Raw genomic sequence first — 22601 nt, forward strand, 5'->3', positions numbered from 1 at the left:
AGGCTACAGCTACATCTACAGTCATCTTGATGACTTCTTGGACATCTTGAGGACATCAGAAGAGGTTATTCTCACCTCGGCGTATGAGGCACTTTCGGTGGACAATGAGGCCTCATCAAGACGTGCCCTCACCCTGCGTCTTACTCCCTGGGTTCCTCGCCACCACACCTCTCGACATATTTGTCCTCCATTCATCATTGCTTTGTGCTTGACCACATTTCATTCCATCCCTTGATCGTCCAAACCCCTCCATTACCGTCCATTACCCCTCCATTCCCAACCGTAATTCATTCATCCCTTTCTTACTGTACCTGCCTTTTCAAAAAAACTGATTTGCATACTTAAACAATGTACATTTTTATCAGTAAAGAAAGCAAAGGGCATATGATCCATTCTGGCTCCTGAACACACGTAATTGAAAATAAAACCTCAAAGAATGAAGGTGGGGGTTTTCTGCTGTTTCACAGACAGGAAATAGCATATGATATTTATCTATACTTCCTTAATTACAGATAAGATAAATTATGCATATCAAACGGATGTGACAGAGAAACACCAAGAAACAGACACACGAAACCCACAGGAAACTGGTATCAGACTCTGCTATACCAGAAAATAAAGATTTTATTTACAATGAATACAAATGTCTTTGATTAAATAGTACCAATAATGTAAATGAGTCTTATGCAGGCCAAAGCTAGGTGGTGATGCATTAATGAATTACAATAAATAAATAGATGAATCAAAATATGAACACTGTGGGGCTGGTCTGGACCCTCAGGGAAGCTGGTGTAGAGGTATGCAAAAAAAAAAAATTATTAGTCACAAAATATGTAAGCAAATGAATGAATACACCGTCACAACACACCATCCAATGAATCATCCGCTAGACCTCTCCCTCAAACAGTGATTACCCAACTATAGCTAAGCAAACATCATTTTTAATTCTTCACTCAGTTCAGTGGTGATTGTTGAAGCAGTCGCTGGCTGTGTTGTTGACACAGAAGAGATTTTGGTCTGACGCTACTGTCTGCTTTACAAAACTGTTACAAATCACTGTTGAAAAATATATATATTTGTTTTATGGTAAATTCTTCGACATACAATCCACCTTATTCCTAGCCCCCATGATGCCTTGCGTGAATTATATCCGTAACTTTCGGTGCGTCGTGTTACTGAATCGTTTTCCATGGTAAAGATACGCTAATCCTCTCTCCTAGAGCGATTGTATTAAAGGGACTGTTTGTAACTTTTTAAGCGTATAAATGTACCGGGTCGGGACACATGCGCGCTCGCGTATGGCTGAAGTCTCTGCTCCTCTGCCTGCCTGCCTTCACTCACACCGCGCGCGTTCTCGCTCCACCTCTAGATGTGCATGCACGCTCACTACACTCTGCCGAAGAGTTAGTTTAGCTCTGAGAATATCTAGTGAATGTTCAGTGGACGTTTGTGCAGAAATAACTGCTGCAGCTCCTCCAGACCAACAGAGGTTTCCCGTGTCTTGTGAAGTGACGGGGCTCTGCGGCGAGAATCGTTATCACCGGCACCCGGTCGGCGACGGTAACGTTTCTTTTCCTGCAGCGGGGCTGGAGCAGGAAGAGAAGCGTTACCGTCTCCGACCGGGTGCCGGTGTCTCTCTCCGGCTGCAGTCGGAGGCGATAACGTTTCTCTTCCTGCTTCAGCCTCAAAGCCGACACTAGGATCAGCATTGATTCATGGAGAGACCTTCGTCTGGTCAGCTAACATTACTGCCAAGCAGCTGAAATATAGAGTGATATTGTGCTTTTAGCTGACGTGTGTCGCCTCACTGTGTTGAGTGATGCTCGTTCATGTCTACTTAGAGCGCAAGCGCGAGCCCGACGCTGACTTTCGTTGACTTAACGGCCACAGGTGTCGCTGTTAACAAGCATTTCTGAAAGTTACAAATAGTCCCTTTATTAAATCTAGTAAAACATGTGTGAACACCACCTATTACAGCTCAAACGGGATAATGTGATCATAGCTCTGCCTTCTACTGTTTTTAGCAGTTTTTAGTGAAATTATACAGAAATAAATAAATAAATATACAAGATAGCCATTTTTATATTGTTTTGATGATATAATATCGTCCTATTGCATAGCCCTATTTCTTGACTTAAAAAGGAACCCTTGTTGAGTCCATGGTTTGTTCTTTTTCATACATATGAGACAAAAATTATGCATTACATTTATTTTCATGTACCTGATGATAAATAATTGCTAAGATGTCCACTGACCAGGAATTGACAATAACAAATAGGGTTTTTATTTTTTTTTATTATATTTTCATCAACAACATCTTTTAATAAGTAGTTTATTTTATTTTAAAGATTTGTACCTACAGTTTATGTTCAACAGATTATCTTAATTAAATCTAACTAAAAATTCAGTTAGATTTGAATTTTGCCTTTTATTGGATCAAATAAATTCGGCAACAGTACTTGCTGGATGAATTCATAGCAACATGAAAGGAACATTTATTAAATTAAATTTGTCTGGTTGGTTTTAGTTACCATTAAATACCATTATCTATATTTATACAAGAATTGAGACTTCAATCTTGCAGTTATTACAATGAATATATTTAATTTTGACGATGGCAGATTGTTTCTATAAGTGGGGGTTGCAATGATAACAAATGCCACACACAAAAATGCTGCATAATTTCTGGGGATTTTTCTCTAATCAGATCTTTACTTACTTTATACTTTACTTTATACTTTATTGTCAGACAGGTCTGAAATTTGTTTTGCATAACAGCAGCTCCGTTTGCAACATCACAGAAAGGACAAAGACAATAAACAAGGATACAAACATTTAAACATTACAATCACAGAAGACAATATTCAGGGCCCTTTAACGCACATTTGATCTGGGATTAGGCTCCATATTTAGTTTAAGGATTGACTGATGCAAAAAAGAGTGCTTCAGTCTAACCTTATTAAATCGTGGAACCCTGTATCTCCGATTCGATGGTAACAGTTGATATTCACTGTTCAAAACATGATTGGGGTTAGAGACGATGTTGTTAGCCAGCCTTAAGATGTTATTATGAGAGGCTGATTCATAGAGTTTCTCAAGGGGTTGACCAACAATCTTTGAGCAGATTTTCATTTGGTGCAGCAGTTTTGACTTTAAAGTAGTTGACAAATTCTCGTACCATGTAGTATAACAATACTGCAGGACACTCATAATCACAGAAGTAAAAAACAAAAGAAGAATTTGTTTACTCGCCCCAAAAGACCTGAGGCGGCGAAGAAAGTAAATTCTTTGTTTTGTCTTTTTACAGACAAATTCAATGTGGTCTTTCCAAGATAACAGATGATCAATCATTACTCCCAAATATTTATATGAAAATACCTGCAGGATTTTTTCGTTATGAATAACAATAGGAACTTTATGAGAATCAGATGGTGAACCAAATACAACTTCTTCCGTTTTCTTTGTGTTAATCTGAAGAGCATTACTGTCACTCCACTCGACCATTTTGTTCACGCCATGTTTGTGCAGCCCAGGGTTGTCCGAGTGACTTAACAGGGATATTATAGCCGTATCATCAGAATACTTTAGGATGTATTGATTTGGTGTATTTGTACGACAGTCATCGGTGTAAATGGTGTAAAGCATAGCTGAACTCACGCAACCCTGAGGGGCTCCGACGTTGGTCGTGATGGCAGTGGAAAGGGTTTTATTTATTTTTACAATTTGAACTCTGTTAGTAAGAAAAGAGGCATACCAGTGTATCAAATAGGGATTCAGTTCCCGCTGAACCATTTTTGACACCAAGATGTCTGTCTGTATTGTATTGAAGGCTGATGAAACATCTAGAAAAAGGGCTCTTGCATAGGTATTTGGTTTGTCTAAATGTTTCGTAATAATATGAACCGGAGTGGCAACAGCGTCTTCTGTACCACAACCCTGCTTATATGCGAATTGATATGGATCGAGTTTGTCTTTTGTTGTACTGACAAGATATTGGAGCAGAATTCTTTCTAGAGATTTCATAATCACTGAGGTAAGGGCTATTGGTCTAAAATCCTTGTGTTCTTTAGGACATTGTATTTTGGGTAAAGGTTTTATGTGCGCAGTTTTCCATGACAGAGGTACAGTGTGCGTGTCTACAGAAGCCTGAAAGATTGGTTGCCACACTGGTGCCAGCTCGGTTGCAAAGTTCTTCAGAAGGAAAGCGCTGCATTCATCCGGTCCAGCAGCTTTCTTGGAATTTGTACACCGAAAACTTTTCCTAACATCTTCGACAGTGATGACAATTCTGTCTGAGGTAGTTGGTATAATAGTTTTAAGTATTTCAGTGCACTTATCAGAATTATCTAGTGATTCAAATCTGGTAAAGAAAGTGTTTAGGTCGTTGGCAAAGCAAAATTCATTATCTGTCACAATAGGTTTAGTTGGAGATGACATTCCTGTCATACATTTCACGGTATCCCACACCTTTTTAGAGTTATTAGCTTTAAAGGCATCTTCCAGAAGCTGTCTGTGTGCCAGTTTTGCTTTCCTCAATTTGATTTTGAGCTCTTTTCCTGTCTGTTTAAGTGCTCCATAATCTTTGTTTTTGAAAGCCACTTTCCTTGTATTTATTACCTGTATTATGTCCCTGGTCACATATGATTTATTATTTGGATAGATTTTAATCTCCTTTGTGGGGACAACCAGCTGTACACAAAAATTTATATAATCATTTGTAACAGTAGTCATTTCTTCTAGTGATCCCTCCTGAAAGATTTCCCAATTTGTCCAATCAAAACAGGCTTTCAGTTGCTCCCTACTTTCATTTGTCCATGTCCTTATCACTTTCTTTTCAGGTTTACTTTGCTTGAGTTTGGTCTTATACACTGGGATCATGTGCACAACGTTATGATCGGAATTTAATATGGGTGGCCTACACTTGGAAACATAGGCACCTTTAACGTTTACAAAACACTTGTCCAGGATATTGTCTTTTCTTGTCTGGTCCTTAACATACTGTTCGAACCCAGGTAACACAGTCTCCAAGTGGCACTGGTTCAAGTCCCCCACCACTATAGCCGGTGCATCGGGGTGGCTGAGTTGTAGCTCATGAACACAGTTAGCTATGGTGCTGGCCGCCTGTGACGCTTTGCCGCTGGGAGGCGCGTACACAACAAACAGCAGTATACATCCAAACTCTCTAGGTAACGACTGCGGACGACTGAGGAAACTCCGACATCTGCCATCTGGAGCCCCTTCAGCACAGACTGCGATCATCTGCATCCCTCACTGCATCTACCTGGACCCACTCAGCATAGGTCGTCTTTATCCAGTCCAGGTAGGCCTGAAGTCCATCCAGAGGCGTGGTTGTATTTGCTCCCTCCTTTTCCCCACCTCTGTGAGGTCACTTCCAACAATGCTGATAAAGGAAGAAATAACCATTAACAAACACTAGATGGCAGCGTGTTCATTTGTTGTTACTGTGAGCAGGAGTTGGTTCATTTTCCTGTAATGTCAGTGAGTATCTTCTGAGACGTGTTTTTTTCTAAGGCAGATGACAATGTTTTCTGTTCCACTCTCTGCGGTGGCAGTAACCCCTCAAAGAAATAAAAAATAACTTCAACTGGAATTTAAAAATGCGTTTTGCTGCTCTCTGGCACAAAAGAGAGAAACTGCAGTTATTTCATGATGGTTATGCATGTCAGTTGTGCCAACAACACAACATTAAACTTAAAAATAAAACATTATTAAAAATGTGAAAATGTTAAAATAAAAAGTTAAAAATAAAAAGTAAATATGAAAAATAAAAAAAAAAATATGAAAAATAAATTTAAAAAAAATAAATTAAAAGAGAAAATATGAAAAAAAAAAAAATGAAATAAAAAATAACTTCAACTTGAATTTAAAAACGCGTTTTTTGCTGCCGTGTGGCACAAAAGAGAGGAACTGCAGTTATTTCATGATGGTTACGGCTGTCAGTTGTGCCAACAACACAACATTAAACTTTAAAATTAAAAATAAAACATTATAAAAAATTTTAAAATAAAAAGTAAATATGAAAAAAAAAAATAACTTCAACTGGAATTTAAAAACGCGTTTTTTGCTGCCGTGTGGCACAAAAGAGAGGAACTGCAGTTATTTCATGATGGTTACGGCTGTCAGTTGTGCAAACAACACAACATTAAACTTAAAATGTTAAAATAAAAAGTAAATATGTATAGAAAAAAAAATACAAAAAATTCAAAATGAAACATAATTAAAAATGTTAAAATAAAACAAATTCAAAATAAAAATAAATATGAAAAATAAAAATAAATAAAAATGGAACATTAATAAAAATGTTAAAAAAAAATATGAAAAAAAATAAAATTCTAAATAAAACATTATTAAAAATGTAAAAAAAATAAAAAAATGAATATGAAAAAAAAAAAAAATAAAATAAAAAATAACTTCAACTTGAATTTAAAAACGCGTTTTTTGCTGCTGTGTGGCACAAAAGAGAGGAACTGCAGTTATTTCATGATGGTTACGGCTGTCAGTTGTGCAAACAACACAACATTAAACTTAAAATGTTAAAATAAAAAGTAAATATGTATAGAAAAAAAAATACAAAAAATTCAAAATGAAACATAATTAAAAATGTTAAAATAAAACAAATTCAAAATAAAAATAAATATGAAAAATAAAAATAAATAAAAATGGAACATTAATAAAAATGTTAAAAAAAAATATGAAAAAAAATAAAATTCTAAATAAAACATTATTAAAAATGTAAAAAAAATAAAAAAAATGAATATGAAAAAAAAAAAAAATAAAATAAAAAATAACTTCAACTTGAATTTAAAAACGTGTTTTTTGCTGCTGTGTGGCACAAAAGAGAGGAACTACAGTTATGATGGTTACGGCTGTCAGTTGTGCCAACAACACAACATTAAACTTAAAAATTCAAAATGAAACATAATAAAAAATGTTAAATAAAAAAATTCAAAATAAAAAAATTCAAAATAAAAAAAAAAGAATATGAAAAAAAAAATATGAAAAATAAAAAAAAAAAAAAAGAGAAAATAGAAAAAAAAAAAAATGAAATAAAAAATAACTTCAACTGGAATTTAAAAACGCGTTTTGCTACTGTGTGGCACAAAAGAGAGGAACTGCAGTTATTTCATGATGGTTACGGCTGTCAGTTGTGCCAACAACACAACATTAAGCTTAAAAATTAAAAATAAAACATTATAAAAAATGTTAAAATAAAAAGTAAATATGAAAAAAAAAACATAATTAAAAATGTTAAAATAACAAAATAAAATAACAAAAAATATATGAAAAAATTTAAAATTAAAAATGAATATGAAAAAAAATACAAATACAAATAAAAATAAATATGAAAAATAAATAAAAAATTAAAATGAAAAATAGAAAATAGAAAATAGAAAAAAATACAAAATGAAAAATAATATAAATATTATATATACTCATATTTTATTATAATAATTTGAATATTAATTAATAAAGTATGTTTTCTTTAGTATATTAATCTGAAAATAAGAATCTTTGTTGGCTTTGAATGAGCCGTTTTTATCTACATACGGAGCGGCTCCTCTTCATGGAGCCGGCAGCCAATCGATTACGTTACTCGCTCCGGAGTTAACCACCGTCACTCCACTCAGCGTTGGGAAACAAGACACAGGAAACCTCGGTTGGTCTGGAGGAGCTGCAGCATTTATTTCTGCACAAACTTCCACTGTACATTCACATGATATTCTCAAAGCTTATACTAACTCTGTCTTCCGCTCCGCTAGCTCACTTGTTCTTTCACATACATTCCCCGCCGCTCTCTCTCTCTCTCTTGCTTCACCACTCACTTCCCACGTACACACACACTTTAAGCGCTGACTCTGCTGCGCTACTCTTACAACCACTGGCTCTAGATAGAGCCATTCACATGTTCACGTCGGCCACCATAGTTGATGATAACACTGATGATAAAAATAATAGCCAATAATAGTAAATGATGCAGATATGCTGCAGTAAAAATAGCGGTAGAAGAAGCACATTCATCAAATCACTTAATAATTACAAATCAGAAATTCAGTCTCATGGTGTTACAAGACACTGTAATAATGTCTGAACATCCATGAGGACATCTTATGGAAACATACAAACTGATAGATAGTATAGGACTGTCATTAAGTGTCATTGTCATATATAGGGGGGGAAGACACTAATGCTTTATTGAATAATTAAATTTGATTAATAAACCCTGTGATCCTTGACCTTTTCCACCCCAATCTTTTTTTAACCACTCAAGAATTTATAAAAATGATCAATAATCCCTCCAAAATACCACATTAAGACACCAAGACCTTGAGGAACACCATAGAAAAAAACGTTGGTTTCAAAAACTTTTGACATTTGGAGATTTCTGCAAGAATTGCATTTTTCGGCAATTGGACGGTGAGCACTTCTGTTCTGGAAACTGCTCAGAAACCCCCTTATTGTCAATCTAGCTAGGAAAGCCATCCATCCTCTGAATGCTCTAGGTCTCTAGTTTGTGGCGGTAAAGTTTCATGAGGCTGTGATTATCCTAGAGGTCACCACAGGTCATTTTATACAGAGAGGTCAAGTTTAAAAAATGGTCTCACTACAATGAAATGGCTACTATGGGGACTAACATCATCACACATGAATACAGTTGGGCTCATTGGATCCATGAGAGTCTCAGCTTTACAGTGAGACCAAATGTATGTAATTCAAAGACGTTTTAGGGACCCCAGTATGCAGAAATATTCAAATACACCATTTTAGAATAGGCGAAAATAACACATTTGTACAACATGCAAAAAACAGTTTGATTTTTGCCCAAAACTGCATGTGATTATCATAAAGTGGGCATGTCTGTAAAGGGGAGACATGTGGGTTCCTATAGAACCCATTTTCATCCACATATCTTTAGGTCAGAGGTCAAGGCACCCCTTTGAAAATCGCCTTGCCATTTTCCTCAGCAAAATTTTGCCTACGTCTTTTCGCGTTATTTAGCATTCTTCCCTTCATGCTAGCATGCTGGGGTTTCTAATTCCATATGATACCAATACCTTCACTGTAACTCTAAAACTGAGCCTGTAAAGTCGGCCGAGGGCGCCGACGCCTTCAGAGAGTGGAAAAGATTACATTTGTCATTTTTGTGAGACAGTTGGAGAGGTGCTGATTAGTTCTCAGTGTTGTTTTACATATATGAGGCCTACATATATGTACATGTAAAAAACACCACCGCTACCACAAAAACTATCATAGAATTGAAACCGTTTCAGCAAAGAATAAACAAAACAAGATCTATTTGTGCATAATATTTTTGTCTCTAAATTGAACCTGGGCGTATTCACTTTCCACTTCCTTCTCCACATTTTTAGGCCCCACTTTGTCATATAGACTTGCCAACTCCAGTGCATAATTACTGTACGTTCCTCCCCCCATGCGCCTCTCCTCCTCCAGATAGGAGCTACCAGGCTGATGCATGTCCACACAGTCTTCTCCCTTCTTCTTCTTGCTCTTGCTCTTCCAAATCACACTGGAGTAAACTATATCACTGCCTTCCTCATTCTTCTTCTCTGAGCTTTTACCGGCAACCTGTTGATGTCCTGGATGAGTGTTTGCCATATTTGAGTTATTCATCACACTCGTGTTGACATAGATATCCTCCTCTGTTGTGATAGATACCTGAAATAATAAAAAAAAGAACAGTCAGTGGAACAGATGTTCTGTTAGATTATCCCTGTCTCATACCCAAAATAGGAAACAGTCTGTACCTTATTTCGCTCTTCACTTGTCAGACCTTGACTCATCACAGCTGTGCTGGTGTCACCCGTGCACTGACTCTTTATAGGATTACGGCAGCCGGTCCTCTGAGCCCTACAAAATAGGACAGTAGGACACTCTATTCAACTTAGTTATGGACATATTCATTTCAATTCATTTCAACTTTGGCTGTCAGCCTGCTCATGTATTCGTTGTGATCAGCGAGACAAACTCTGATAAGCACTTCAGGAATAGTTTAGATTATAAAATGTGCTACGATGGTGGTCATATCAGGTGAATTTATAGCACTAGGATGGGACGATATAGGATTTTATCACCGATTCTGATAAAAAATGATCACAATAAGTTGATCTTCACGAGTGAATTGAAAAAGCTGTCAAGCTCGCTATCATGGTTGAGAAGTGAAAAATAGAGCTCGATTTAAAAAATACAGGAATTATCATGTAAGGAGGAACAGACTCACACTATGTTGTCGTTTTAACTCTTTCATATACACAATCAACCCTGGTTTTTAATTTAAAGGCAGGGTTGACGATGTTCTCCAGTCTCCACTTTTTTATATATTGGTTGAAATGGTCTTTACACGCCGACAGCGATCCATTACTGATGAGCTCTGAAAAAGGACCAGAAAAGAGTCGTCATCTGTAGCTGCTGTAATCCTGTAAAAACGTCTACCAATCACTGCCTCGCAGTCCGCTTGAAAAGAACCAATCAGATGCCTCCCTGCTCGTTCTCTACCCTTGGCGTGCACCAGCCTGAACTCAAAGTGCGTCGCCGCCGCACGTTTCCTGGAGAATGGAAGAGAAAACTCTGCCCTGCAGTAGCACTGCCGCGGTTACTTGTCATGAGGTAGCGTTGTTGAGTTGAGGTCCTCTCTCCGCTCTGAGTCTGTGAAGTAGTTACGATGCTCGTGCATGTGTGTTAGACGGAGCTCCTGAAACGATGCTACTTTCAAACTATGCTAGCTTTCCAACATCGTCGACCCTATCTTTAAGTTATTTTTCATGAAACGTATTAATTATTTTGTGTATTCATAACATATTGACGGTGTTAAACATTGGTTTTGGAAAGGAGTTATTCCACTCACAGAGCTGGTAAAGCTAGAAAAACATATAAGAGTTAAAGGAACAGTGAGTAACATTTTGGGGGATCTATTAGCAGAATATTATACAATATTCATAACTATGTTTTCATTAGTGTATAATCACTTGAAACTAAGAATGGTTGTGTTTTCATTAGCTTAGAATGAGCTCGTCATATCTACATGGGGAGCAGGTCCTCTTCACAGAGTACGCTCTGTTGCTCCGCCATGTTTCTACAGTAGTGTTATCAGGATAAGGATGACCTCTGAGCGAGGCAAACGGCATTACCACGGTTTTTGCACTCGGCGGCTCACGTTACCGCAGTCTTGGAAAGGGAGGAGTGAGCGGAGAGGTGCTGTGGTTGCAATCTGCAACCACATCTCTAGATGCCGCCAAAACCTACACACTGTACCTTTAAATTAACAACAACCACCTTGCTGCGTAGTGGTAGTCTGAACATTCATTCCTAGCTGTTACCTACCTGATAGCAAACAGTAGAGCACATATCAGTGCTGCTGATAGAGCAACAACGGTGCCGATGAAGACTGGCAGCGAAACTCGACCTGAAGAATCTGTGTGCGAGAGAACAGCAGATTATGTAGGTTAGCAAGAAGCATAAATATATTGGGTATGTTTTTGTGAAGTACGTTTGGACGTACATGAAGCTTTTAGATTCCTCATTATGTCGTCTTAGTAGTAGTACTGTAGGTTGAAACGTTGTTGTAAATGTTTTCATGTTATTTGTAATTAGGTCTGGGCAATATATCAACATTGTATCGATATTGTGATATGAGACTCGGTATCATCATAGATTTTAGATATCCTAATATTGTAATATGGTATTAAAGGTTGCATTACAGTGAAGTGATGTAATGTTTTGAACTTACCAGTCTGTTCTAGCTGTTCTATTATTTGCCTTTACCCATTTAGTCATTATATCCACATTACTGATGGTTGTTTATCAAAAATCTCATCGTGTAAATATTTTGTGAAAGCACCGATAGTCAACCCTACAATATCGTCGCAATATCGGTATGAGGTATTTGGTAAAAATATGATATTGAACTTTCTTCATATCGCTCAGCCTTATTTGTATTAAATGTTTTGTTGTATCAAAGCTTGACAAATCCATCCCAGACATGATAGATGTTAATGATGGAAGCTGAAACCAAGAGTTTGACTAACTAACATATCCATTACATGCATCTCCCCTACAGGATGCAGAACTGTTACAGTGGGAACTTACAAGGCAGTCAGTCTAAACATTTAAGAACAAAAACACTAAATAGAGATATGATATATACTGTGTAGATATAGAGAATACGGCTCTGGGTTCAAGATCAAGTTCATCAAAAGAATTTCAAGAAATCCTGATAGTTTCCGACTAATCAATAAAACCTGTATTTAGCACAAAGGACAGACCTTGACTTTCCACAGATGTTTGAGGCTCAAGGCTGTAGATATAAAACCGTTGACTGGTAGATCCCAGAGAGTTGGAGCTGCTGCAGATCAAGGTGGAAAGATCCCTCTCCTGTGGTTGATTCACAGTGATGATGCTCTTCAGACCTGTGTCATTCAGAGACTCATTGCTGATTGCAAACCTGTCAGAGCGATTGACAGGTAACCCATACAAATACCACTGTAAAGAGGGAGAGGGATTTCCCACGGTCCTGCAGGAACAGTTGAGCTGGGCTGCAGCTTTGGTGCAGTCAGATGAGGGCAGGATCTGTGGAGCAACTGTAAAGAATGGACAGGAAATGTAAGAGTTAAGTCAAGTTGAGTCAAGGAAGGTTATAAGTTAATATAAGAAAATAGTTAACTTTTAATGGGAGTGGAGGTGAAAATGAGACTGTAATCAAATTGTCATCCATTTCATGTGTTGAAATTTGGTTTCATGGCTTTTACTTTGTTATTTCCTGAAAAAACGGAAGTGTCAATATTTTACAAATGACGAATGAACTCACATGAAACATCAGCTGTTAAATTGGGGCTAACAGCTGACTCAGTGCTGCCATCTTGTTTGTTGTAGACGGCAGTACAGGAGATTGTCTTTCCATGATGGTGGTGAGAAGCAGTGAAGATCACAACAGAGGTCTTGACTTTAGTTTTGTCCTGATTCTCCTGCAGTGTCTCCTGACTGTCACCCAGGCCGGAGGTCAATGTCAGATTTGGAGGATGAGACAGACAGGGAGCTGGAGCAGAGCACATCAAACTCACTGAGGTTCCCTCCTTCACCTTCAGTGTGGACGGAGTCAGAGTCGGTCTGGGAGGATCAGCTGGTGGGAAGGTACATATGAACCAGTCACTAAATAAACAGTCATTCCTCTCCATTTTTATGCTATTTGTCAAATGCAATGAATGCAAAACAAGGTCACAGCAGTTCAACAATGGAAATGAATGACTGAAAGCAAGTAAACAGACTTTAAAACCTACCTTTGACTGAAATAGAGATTTTTTGTTGAGCAAAATTATATTTCAGATCATTGTTGCATTCTACTCTGAAGTAATAGTTATCACTGTAATCAGGTTGCATGTTGTTCAGGGTTGTGGTGCAGTCTTTTCTTGTCAAGTCTCCTGTCAGTTCTCCTTTTATTGTACTTTGTTGTGGATCACTGCTGTCAAACACAACAGTATTTTTATCATTTCTCCATAGTGCTTTACATGTGCTATCTAAGTTCGATTCATGTTGGGCTGTTACGTCAAAGGAGCAGGGGATGGTCACACAGGATCCACTAAGAACCTCCATAGTTTGCGGCAGTAATGTCTCAAACTCTCCACACAGGGCACCTGAAACACAAGAAACAAATCTAGATAGTTTACAGTAGTGAGGCCATTTCATTGCTCACATGCCTTACTAAATATCTTGTTTTTTGTTATCTTTATAGTTATTGATCTATATATAAATTAACCCCAACTCACCTTGCAGCAGACAGGCAATCAGAAGGGAGTTCAGCGCCCCAGACATGTTTGATCGTCAGGAGAGACGGAAGATCAAGTTTAAAACAGTCTGGAGATTATAGAAGGAACAATTCATATGTTTGAGTCGGTTCATCCATAAAGTAATGTGATTTATATAGCAGGGTTTATTTGAAGGTCAATGTCAAATGTGTTTTTTTTAAGTATTCAGATCGACATTTTGTTGAACCTATATATTTTTTTAATCTTCATCAGGGTGGAAAAGCAACATTTAAGACACTAAAATGTTCACCTAAATTCCATACAATTTAAAATGTATAGGTTTTATATAATGTGTTAGCAGCTCTTCAAGGCAGGATGATGCAGTGCACTTATTTACCACACTAAGAAAAATGAGTAATAGATTACTACTTTGAAAATTATTACTTTTAAAACCGAAATTGAACAATTAAATTAATAAGTCATTTTTTCAACATTTCTTGCAGATTTGACGTACGTCTTTTATATAAAAGTTTGATCATGGTAATATTTATTCAAAGCTCAATACTGGTAGGATGTTTCTGTCTGATCCCACTGTACTGTAGAGATAAAAAATAGTTGTTCTCTATAAAATAGGGAAGAAACATTAACTGATGTTTATCACACCTTTCATAACATGGTTATGCAGAACATGATAATGATACAAAGGAAAAACAGGAAGTGCTAACAGAAACGGTAACAAAAGGTTGATGTACTCTTTGCTCTTTTATATTTAATTATTTTTAGTTAGCTCATTAATCTGGAGCAGTGTCATTAATGTCAAAAAACAGAATCGACTGCCTTCCTAAAAGTTTTAAATTTCAAAATAGAAACTTTGCACAATTCTCAATGACCATTTGTGAACTTCCTTTGCTTTTGTTTCAAAATGTGCAAATATATGATGGTTGATTTAAAGCCCGGTGAACCAACCTTTAACTCAATGAAAGAAATCTTGCCATTTTAATCTTATGTTTCTTATGGAAGTTGTAATGACTTACGTTCTCAAGAGGTCTGTTTTGCAATTCACATGTTTAGTGCATTTCATCCCTAATTAACTTTTTATAGTCAGGTTTATGTTGGAGGTCACTATTGAATGCAATATTTGCAGAGGTTGCAGATGGAGAAATGTTCTGCTGAGCCTATATTTCTTTTTCGATTTTAATCAATGTGGAAAAGATTCCAAAGACGCCTGTACAGGATTAAATTCTTTTAGGTGTGTCAGCATCTCATGAGGACATCTATTTATTATTCATAAGGGGAAAGGGGGGGTGTATTACTTGCAAATTTTCCAGACCTTTAAGAAACTTTGGTGATGGAGATATTCAACAGAAGGGTAATACTGGTTTAGGTTTTGTCCACGGACATGGGTATCTTTCTAATCTAGCTTTTTCTCTGCGCTTTTGCCGCTCGTCCACCTCTTGTAAATATGACCATTTATGGCTCAGGAGTTAAGGGCCAGGGTAGAAGTGTTAATACTAATGTTACTTCTCTTTATTGACTGCCAGTGTCTGCAACTTTTCCATCATGTAACCTTCTTAAATTATTACCTAAGTTTGTGGTGTCACCCATTTCTTCAATTTGTTTCAGGAAGTGGAAGGCTTAAAGTAGGTACAGACGTGGACAAAATTGTTGGTACCCTTCCGTTAAAGAAAGAAAAACCCACAATGGTCACTGAAATAACTTGAAACTGACAAAAGTAATAATAAATAAAAATTTACTGAAAATGAACTAATGAAAATCAGTCATTGCTTTTGAATTGTGGTTCAACAGAATCATTTTAAAAAACAAACTAATGAAACTGGCCTGGACAAAAATGATGGGACCCTTAACTTAATATTTTGTTGCACAACCTTTAGAGGTAATCACTGCACCGGTACCAACAATTTTGTCCACGTCTGTATGTGACACTCGCTCACACTAAATACAGGCACTATAAATGGACCCGGAGCACAAAGAGAGTGAGAGAATACGACAGCCTAACTACAAAAGACACAATTTTGAAAACCATATTTGACAAATTTCACAAATTTTTAATTTGTGTGTGTGTGAGAGAGTGTGTTGAAATATCTGGTCTGACTCTTGGAGGTGTTAAAACGCCCACTTCCTTCTATCTAGTATGTTTAACATCACTTATTAAATGACTCAAACCAAATTTCATTAGAGATACTTTTGACTATTATGTAAATTAATTTACTGACATGTTTCTTTAATTTTTTTTTTTTTTCCTTTCGTTTAATACCTTTATATTAGGGTCATAGTCAAGTCAGCACACTGACACTATTGTTGCCTGTTGGGCTGCAGTTTGCCATGTTATGATTTGAGTATGTTCTTTCCAATAATAAATATAAACATATATTTGCATAAAGAAAACATATTCCCCCACTCCCATGTTGATAAGAGTATTCTTGAAAAATCTCCCTTTAAGGTACATTTTGAACAGATAAAAAAATGTAGATGCAGATGGATGGATGGATAAAAAAATGTGTCATTTATTTGAAATTAATCGCGATTCATTATTTTAATCAAGTGGCAACCCTACTATACATATATATATATATATATATATATATATATATATATATATATATATATACACACACACTACTTACTCATAGATTCTTCTTTCTTGATAAAAGAGGTATAAAGGAGTAAGTACTCACTTTTTAGTGTTTTTAATATGACCTGAAGTAACACCTCACCAAGCTGAGTTTTAACAGTATTATACAGTATGTCCAAAGTTTTACCAGAAGAACTATCTCTTGTCTGAATTACTTCTTTATCCTAATCTTCCATCAAACATACAGTCTTTTATTTATTTTCTATATATTTACAGAACTATTGTTTTATGCAACTAATATATTCAACAATAACAATGTTCAAAACCACAATCGAATGACAGCTTAAGAGTTTTAAACAGGAATTTTGCCACCTTTCACAAAGTGTTTTTCTTTCTACCTTTGAAATAGTTCTTTGATCTAAACTATTCGTGACTTTATGGTTACGTTTTTAGTAGGGGTGGGGGAAAAAATCAATTCATTTAAGAATCTCGATTCTTATCTTCTACGATTCTGAATCCGTTTCTGAATTTTCCCAGACTTTATTTCTTTTTATTGTACAAAATCATATGTAATGGTTCATCCAAGCACACCACTAGGTCTTAGTATTTTATATTATATTTAAAGTCAGTTTTGATGATTTATATGTGTAATAAGAAGTTGTGATGACTTACATTTTCTTCAGGTCTTTCGAGCAGAGAGATGGAAGACGTGTAGAGAAGTGAAGCTCCTTAGAAGTTGTGCTGCTTTTTAAAACAGCCTGCAAGACTTGAAAATGAGGAAGTCACTAAAGAGCACATGCGTGTGACCACGAAGTGTGCTTTTTTATAAGAAATGATTTCAGACAGTCCCACATCTGTCCTGATTAACACGGTTACTATAAAAACATGGTGATGACATACACTCAATCAACTTTCACGTAATAATTATAAATCAAACAACAGAATCATAAAACAATAGAAATACAAGGCCACAGTGTAAATATTAAATTGCTATGTATAATAATAATATAATAATAGAAATAGTACATTTATCCTCAATCAAATTCAATTCAGGACCGGCAACACTGAATGAAAGCATGCAACGTATCCACAACAGTTTGTGTGATATCTTACATAAAGTTGCGTTTTCCGAAGTATGTCCAGCAACTTGTGTCACTTTGCCCTCGTTTATGCATACAGTCTTTTCAGAATAATCTTCTGTCTTCACAGGAAACAACTTTGTCAGGTAAAAAGTAAAAAAAAAGTAAAACTACTTAGGTTAGGTATAGGAAAAAATCCTGGTTTTGGGTTACAATAATTATGGAAGTGGTGTTATTAAAGTGCAGACGTTTCGTGACAAATTAACGTTGACTTCTGGTTTCACACGGGGTATGAACACCAGTCTCCTGGGCAAATGTCCAGTGTTATTTAACCCACGCGTACACCCCGACGTCCTCCCTTTGCGGTGTTTGTCGCTCTTCACACTTAACACTTAAAAGAGCCGGCTCTCTGAGCCTGAACATCACTAGTAACTACTTCACAGACACAGAGCGGAGAGAGGACGTCACCTCAACAACGCTACCTCATGACAAGTAACTGCGGCAGTGCTACTGCAGGGCTGAGTTTTCTCTTCCATTCTGCAGGAAACTTGCAGCGGCGACACGCTTTGAGTTCAGGCTGGTGCACGCCAGGGGTAGAGAACGAGCAGGGAGGCATCTGATTGGTTCTTTCCAAGCGGACCGCGAGGCAGTGATTGGTAGAGGTTTTTACAGGATTACAGCAGCTACAGATGACGGCTCTTTTACGGTCCTTTTTCAGAGCTCATCAGTAATGGATCACTGTTGGGGTGTAGAGACCATTTCAACCGATATAACAGATAGTGAATACTGGAGAACATCGTCAACCCTGCCTTTAAGAGGCTACAGCTACATCTACAGTCATCTTGATGACTTCTTGGACATCTTGAGGACATCAGAAGAGGTTATTCTCACCTCGGCGTATGAGGCACTTTCGGTGGACAATGAGGCCTCATCAAGACGTGCCCTCACCCTGCGTCTTACTCCCTGGGTTCCTCGCCACCACACCTCTCGACATATTTGTCCTCCATTCATCATTGCTTTGTGCTTGACCACATTTCATTCCATCCCTTGATCGTCCAAACCCCTCCATTACCGTCCATTACCCCTCCATTCCCAACCGTAATTCATTCATCCCTTTCTTACTGTACCTGCCTTTTCAAAAAAACTGATTTGCATACTTAAACAATGTACATTTTTATCAGTAAAGAAAGCAAAGGGCATATGATCCATTCTGGCTCCTGAACACACGTAATTGAAAATAAAACCTCAAAGAATGAAGGTGGGGGTTTTCTGCTGTTTCACAGACAGGAAATAGCATATGATATTTATCTATACTTCCTTAATTACAGATAAGATAAATTATGCATATCAAACGGATGTGACAGAGAAACACCAAGAAACAGACACACGAAACCCACAGGAAACTGGTATCAGACTCTGCTATACCAGAAAATAAAGATTTTATTTACAATGAATACAAATGTCTTTGATTAAATAGTACCAATAATGTAAATGAGTCTTATGCAGGCCAAAGCTAGGTGGTGATGCATTAATGAATTACAATAAATAAATAGATGAATCAAAATATGAACACTGTGGGGCTGGTCTGGACCCTCAGGGAAGCTGGTGTAGAGGTATGCAAAAAAAAAAAATTATTAGTCACAAAATATGTAAGCAAATGAATGAATACACCGTCACAACACACCATCCAATGAATCATCCGCTAGACCTCTCCCTCAAACAGTGATTACCCAACTATAGCTAAGCAAACATCATTTTTAATTCTTCACTCAGTTCAGTGGTGATTGTTGAAGCAGTCGCTGGCTGTGTTGTTGACACAGAAGAGATTTTGGTCTGACGCTACTGTCTGCTTTACAAAACTGTTACAAATCACTGTTGAAAAATATATATATTTGTTTTATGGTAAATTCTTCGACATACAATCCACCTTATTCCTAGCCCCCATGATGCCTTGCGTGAATTATATCCGTAACTTTCGGTGCGTCGTGTTACTGAATCGTTTTCCATGGTAAAGACACGCTAATCCTCTCTCCTAGAGCGATTGTATTAAAGGGACTGTTTGTAACTTTTTAAGCGTATAAATGTACCGGGTCGGGACACATGCGCGCTCGCGTATGGCTGAAGTCTCTGCTCCTCTGCCTGCCTGCCTTCACTCACACCGCGCGCGTTCTCGCTCCACCTCTAGATGTGCATGAGCGCTCACTACACTCTGCCGAAGAGTTAGTTTAGCTCTGAGAATATCTAGTGAATGTTCAGTGGACATTTGTGCAGAAATAACTGCTGCAGCTCCTCCAGACCAACAGAGGTTTCCCGTGTCTTGTGAAGTGACGGGGCTCTGCGGCGAGAATCGTTATCACCGGCACCCGGTCGGCGACGGTAACGTTTCTTTTCCTGCAGCGGGGCTGAAGCAGGAAGAGAAGCGTTACCGTCTCCGACCGGGTGCCGGTGTCTCTCTCCGGCTGCAGTCGGAGGCGATAACGTTTCTCTTCCTGCTTCAGCCTCAAAGCCGACACTAGGATCAGCATTGATTCATGGAGAGACCTTCGTCTGATCAGCTAACATTACCGCCAAGCAGCTGAAATATAGAGTGATATTGTGGTTTTAGCTGACGTGTGTCGCCTCACTGCACTGAGTGATGCTCGTTCATGTCTATTTAGAGCGCAAGCGCGAGCCCGACGCTGACTTTCGTTGACTTAACGGCCACAGGTGTCGCTGTTAACAAGCATTTCTGAAAGTTACAAATAGTCCCTTTATTAAATCTAGTAAAACATGTGTGAACACCACCTATTGCAGCTCAAACGGGATAATGTGATCATAGCTCTGCCTTCTACTGTTTTTAGCAGTTTTTAGTGAAATTATACAGAAATAAATAAATAAATATACAAGATAGCCATTTTTATATCGTTTTGATGATATAATATCGTCCTATTGCATAGCCCTATTTCTTGACTTAAAAAGGAATCCTTGTTGAGTCCATGGTTTGTTCTTTTTCATACATATGAGACAAAAATTATGCATTACATTTATTTTCATGTACCTGATGATAAATAATTGCTAAGATGTCCACTGACCAGGAATTGACAATAACAAATAGGGTTTTTATTTTATTATTATATTTTCATCAAAAACATCTTTTAATAGGTAGTTTATTTTATTTGAAAGATTTGTACCTACAGTTTATGTTCAACAGATTATCTTAATTAAATCTAACTAAAAATTCAGTTAGATTTGAATTTTGCCTTTTATTGGATCAAATAAATTAGGCAACAGTACTTGCTGGATTAATTCATAGCAACATGAAAGGAACATTTATTAAATTAAATTTGTCTGGTTGGTTTTAGTTACCATTAAATACCATTATCTATATTTATACAAGAATTGAGACTTCAACCTTGCAGTTATTACAATGAATATATTTCATTTTGACGATGGCAGATTGTTTCTATAGGTGGGGGTTGCAATGATAACAAATGCCACACACAAAAATGCTGCATAATTTCTGGGGATTTTTCTCTAATCAGATCTGCGGACGACTGAGGAAATTCTGACATCTGCCATCTGGAGCCCCCTCAGCACAGACTGCAATCATCTGCATCCCTCACTGCGTCTACCTGGACCCACTCAGCGTAGGTCGTCTTTATCCAGTCCAGGTAGGCCTGAAGTCCATCCAGAGGCGTGGTTGTATTTGCTCCCTCCTTTTCCCCACCTCTGTGAGGTCATTTCCAACAATGCTGATAAAGGAAGAAATAACCATTAACAAACACTAGATGGCAGCGTGTTAAGAAAATAAAAAAAAAAAATAAAAATAAAAATAACTTCAACTGGAATTTAAAAAAACATTTTGCTACTGTGTGGCACAAAAGAAAGGAACTGCAGTTATTTCATGATGGTTACGGCTGTCAAGTGAAAAAAAAAAATTAAAATTAAAACATTATTAAAAATGTAAAAATAAAAAATAAAAAATAAATATGAAAAATAAAAAGGAATAAAAAAAATTCTAAATAAAACATTACTAAAAATGTAAAAATGAATATGAAAAAAAATTAAAAACAAGAATTAAAAAAAATTGAAAATAAAACATAAACAATGTTAAAATAAAAAGTAAATATGAATAAAAAATTAAAATAAAAAAAATTGAAAATGAAACATAATTAAAAATGTTGAAATAAAAAAAAATTGAAAATAAAACATTATTAAAAATGTAAAAATAAAAAAAAAATGAATATGAAAATAAATTTAAAATGTAAAATAAAAAGAGAAAATAGAAAAAAAAATAAAAAATGAAATAAAAAATAACTTCAACTGGAATTTAACAAAACGTTTTGCTACTGTGTGGCACAAAAGAAAGGAACTGCAGTTATTTCATGATGGTTACGGCTGTCAGTTGTGCCAACAACACAACATTAAACTTAAAAATTATAAAATAAAAAGTAAATATGAAAACATAAATAAAAATGTTAAAATTCAAAAATTCAAAAAAATAAATAAATATGAAAAAAAAAAAAAATTCAAAAAATTCAAAATAAAACATTATTAAAAATGTAAAAAAAAAAAAAAAAAGTGAAAAAAAAATATTAAAATTAAAACATTATTAAAAATGTAAAAATAAAAAAGAATAAAAAAAATTCAAAATAAAACATTACTAAAAATGTAAAAATAATTAAAAAAAATAAATATGAAAAAAACAAGAATTAAAAAAAAATCAAAATAAAACATTAAAAATGTTAAAAAAAAAATTAATATCAAAAAAAAAAAATTCAAATAAATTCAAAATAAAACATTATTAAAAATGTTAAAATAAAAAGAAAATATGAAAAAAATAAGAAAATAATTCAAAATAAAACATTATTAAAAATGTAAAAATAAAAAAAATATGAAAAAAACAAAATAAATAAAAATAAAAACAAATATGAAAAATAAATAAAAAATGAAAATGAAAAATAGAAAATAGGAAAAAAATACAAAATGAAAAAGGAAATAAAAAATAACTTCAACTGGAATTTAAAAACGCGTTTTGCTGCTGTGTGGCACAAAGGAGAGGAACTGCAGTTATTTCATGATGGTTAAGGCTGTCAGTTGTGCCAACAACACAACCTTAAACTTAAAAATAAAACATTATTAAAAATGTGAAAATGTACTGTTGTCTCAGTGTAA

General features: G+C 36.0%; 2 protein-coding genes across 4 annotated transcripts in view; both read right to left on the reverse strand.

The window, feature by feature from the left end:
* Positions 1-17658, reverse strand: part of LOC141779816 (sialic acid-binding Ig-like lectin 14) — a 28738-nt gene extending 11080 nt beyond the window's left edge. The window contains exons 1-3 of the mRNA XM_074654852.1: positions 17482-17658; positions 17041-17126; positions 13797-13884 (exon numbers count right to left, since the gene is read on the reverse strand). The gene's annotated coding sequence lies outside the window, so the exon portion shown is untranslated. The remainder of the gene's footprint in view (positions 1-13796; positions 13885-17040; positions 17127-17481) is intronic.
* LOC141778348 (myelin-associated glycoprotein-like) overlaps positions 8142-22601 on the reverse strand; it is a 36526-nt gene continuing 22066 nt past the window's right edge. Inside the window, exons 5-10 of one of the 3 annotated variants that reach the window (XM_074652555.1) lie at positions 13311-13664; positions 12842-13153; positions 12300-12614; positions 11359-11449; positions 9786-9888; positions 8142-9696 (exon numbers count right to left, since the gene is read on the reverse strand). In XM_074652555.1, the coding sequence (XP_074508656.1) occupies positions 9313-9696; positions 9786-9888; positions 11359-11449; positions 12300-12614; positions 12842-13153; positions 13311-13664 (1559 nt within the window). In that variant the 3' untranslated portion in view covers positions 8142-9312. The remainder of the gene's footprint in view (positions 9697-9785; positions 9889-11358; positions 11450-12299; positions 12615-12841; positions 13154-13310; positions 13665-22601) is intronic. The other 2 variants (XM_074652554.1, XM_074652553.1) reach the window with 2 other exon arrangements.

This window comes from Sebastes fasciatus, chromosome 12 (genome assembly GCF_043250625.1).
Source record: "Sebastes fasciatus isolate fSebFas1 chromosome 12, fSebFas1.pri, whole genome shotgun sequence".
Classification (NCBI taxonomy): Eukaryota; Metazoa; Chordata; class Actinopteri; order Perciformes; family Sebastidae; genus Sebastes; species Sebastes fasciatus.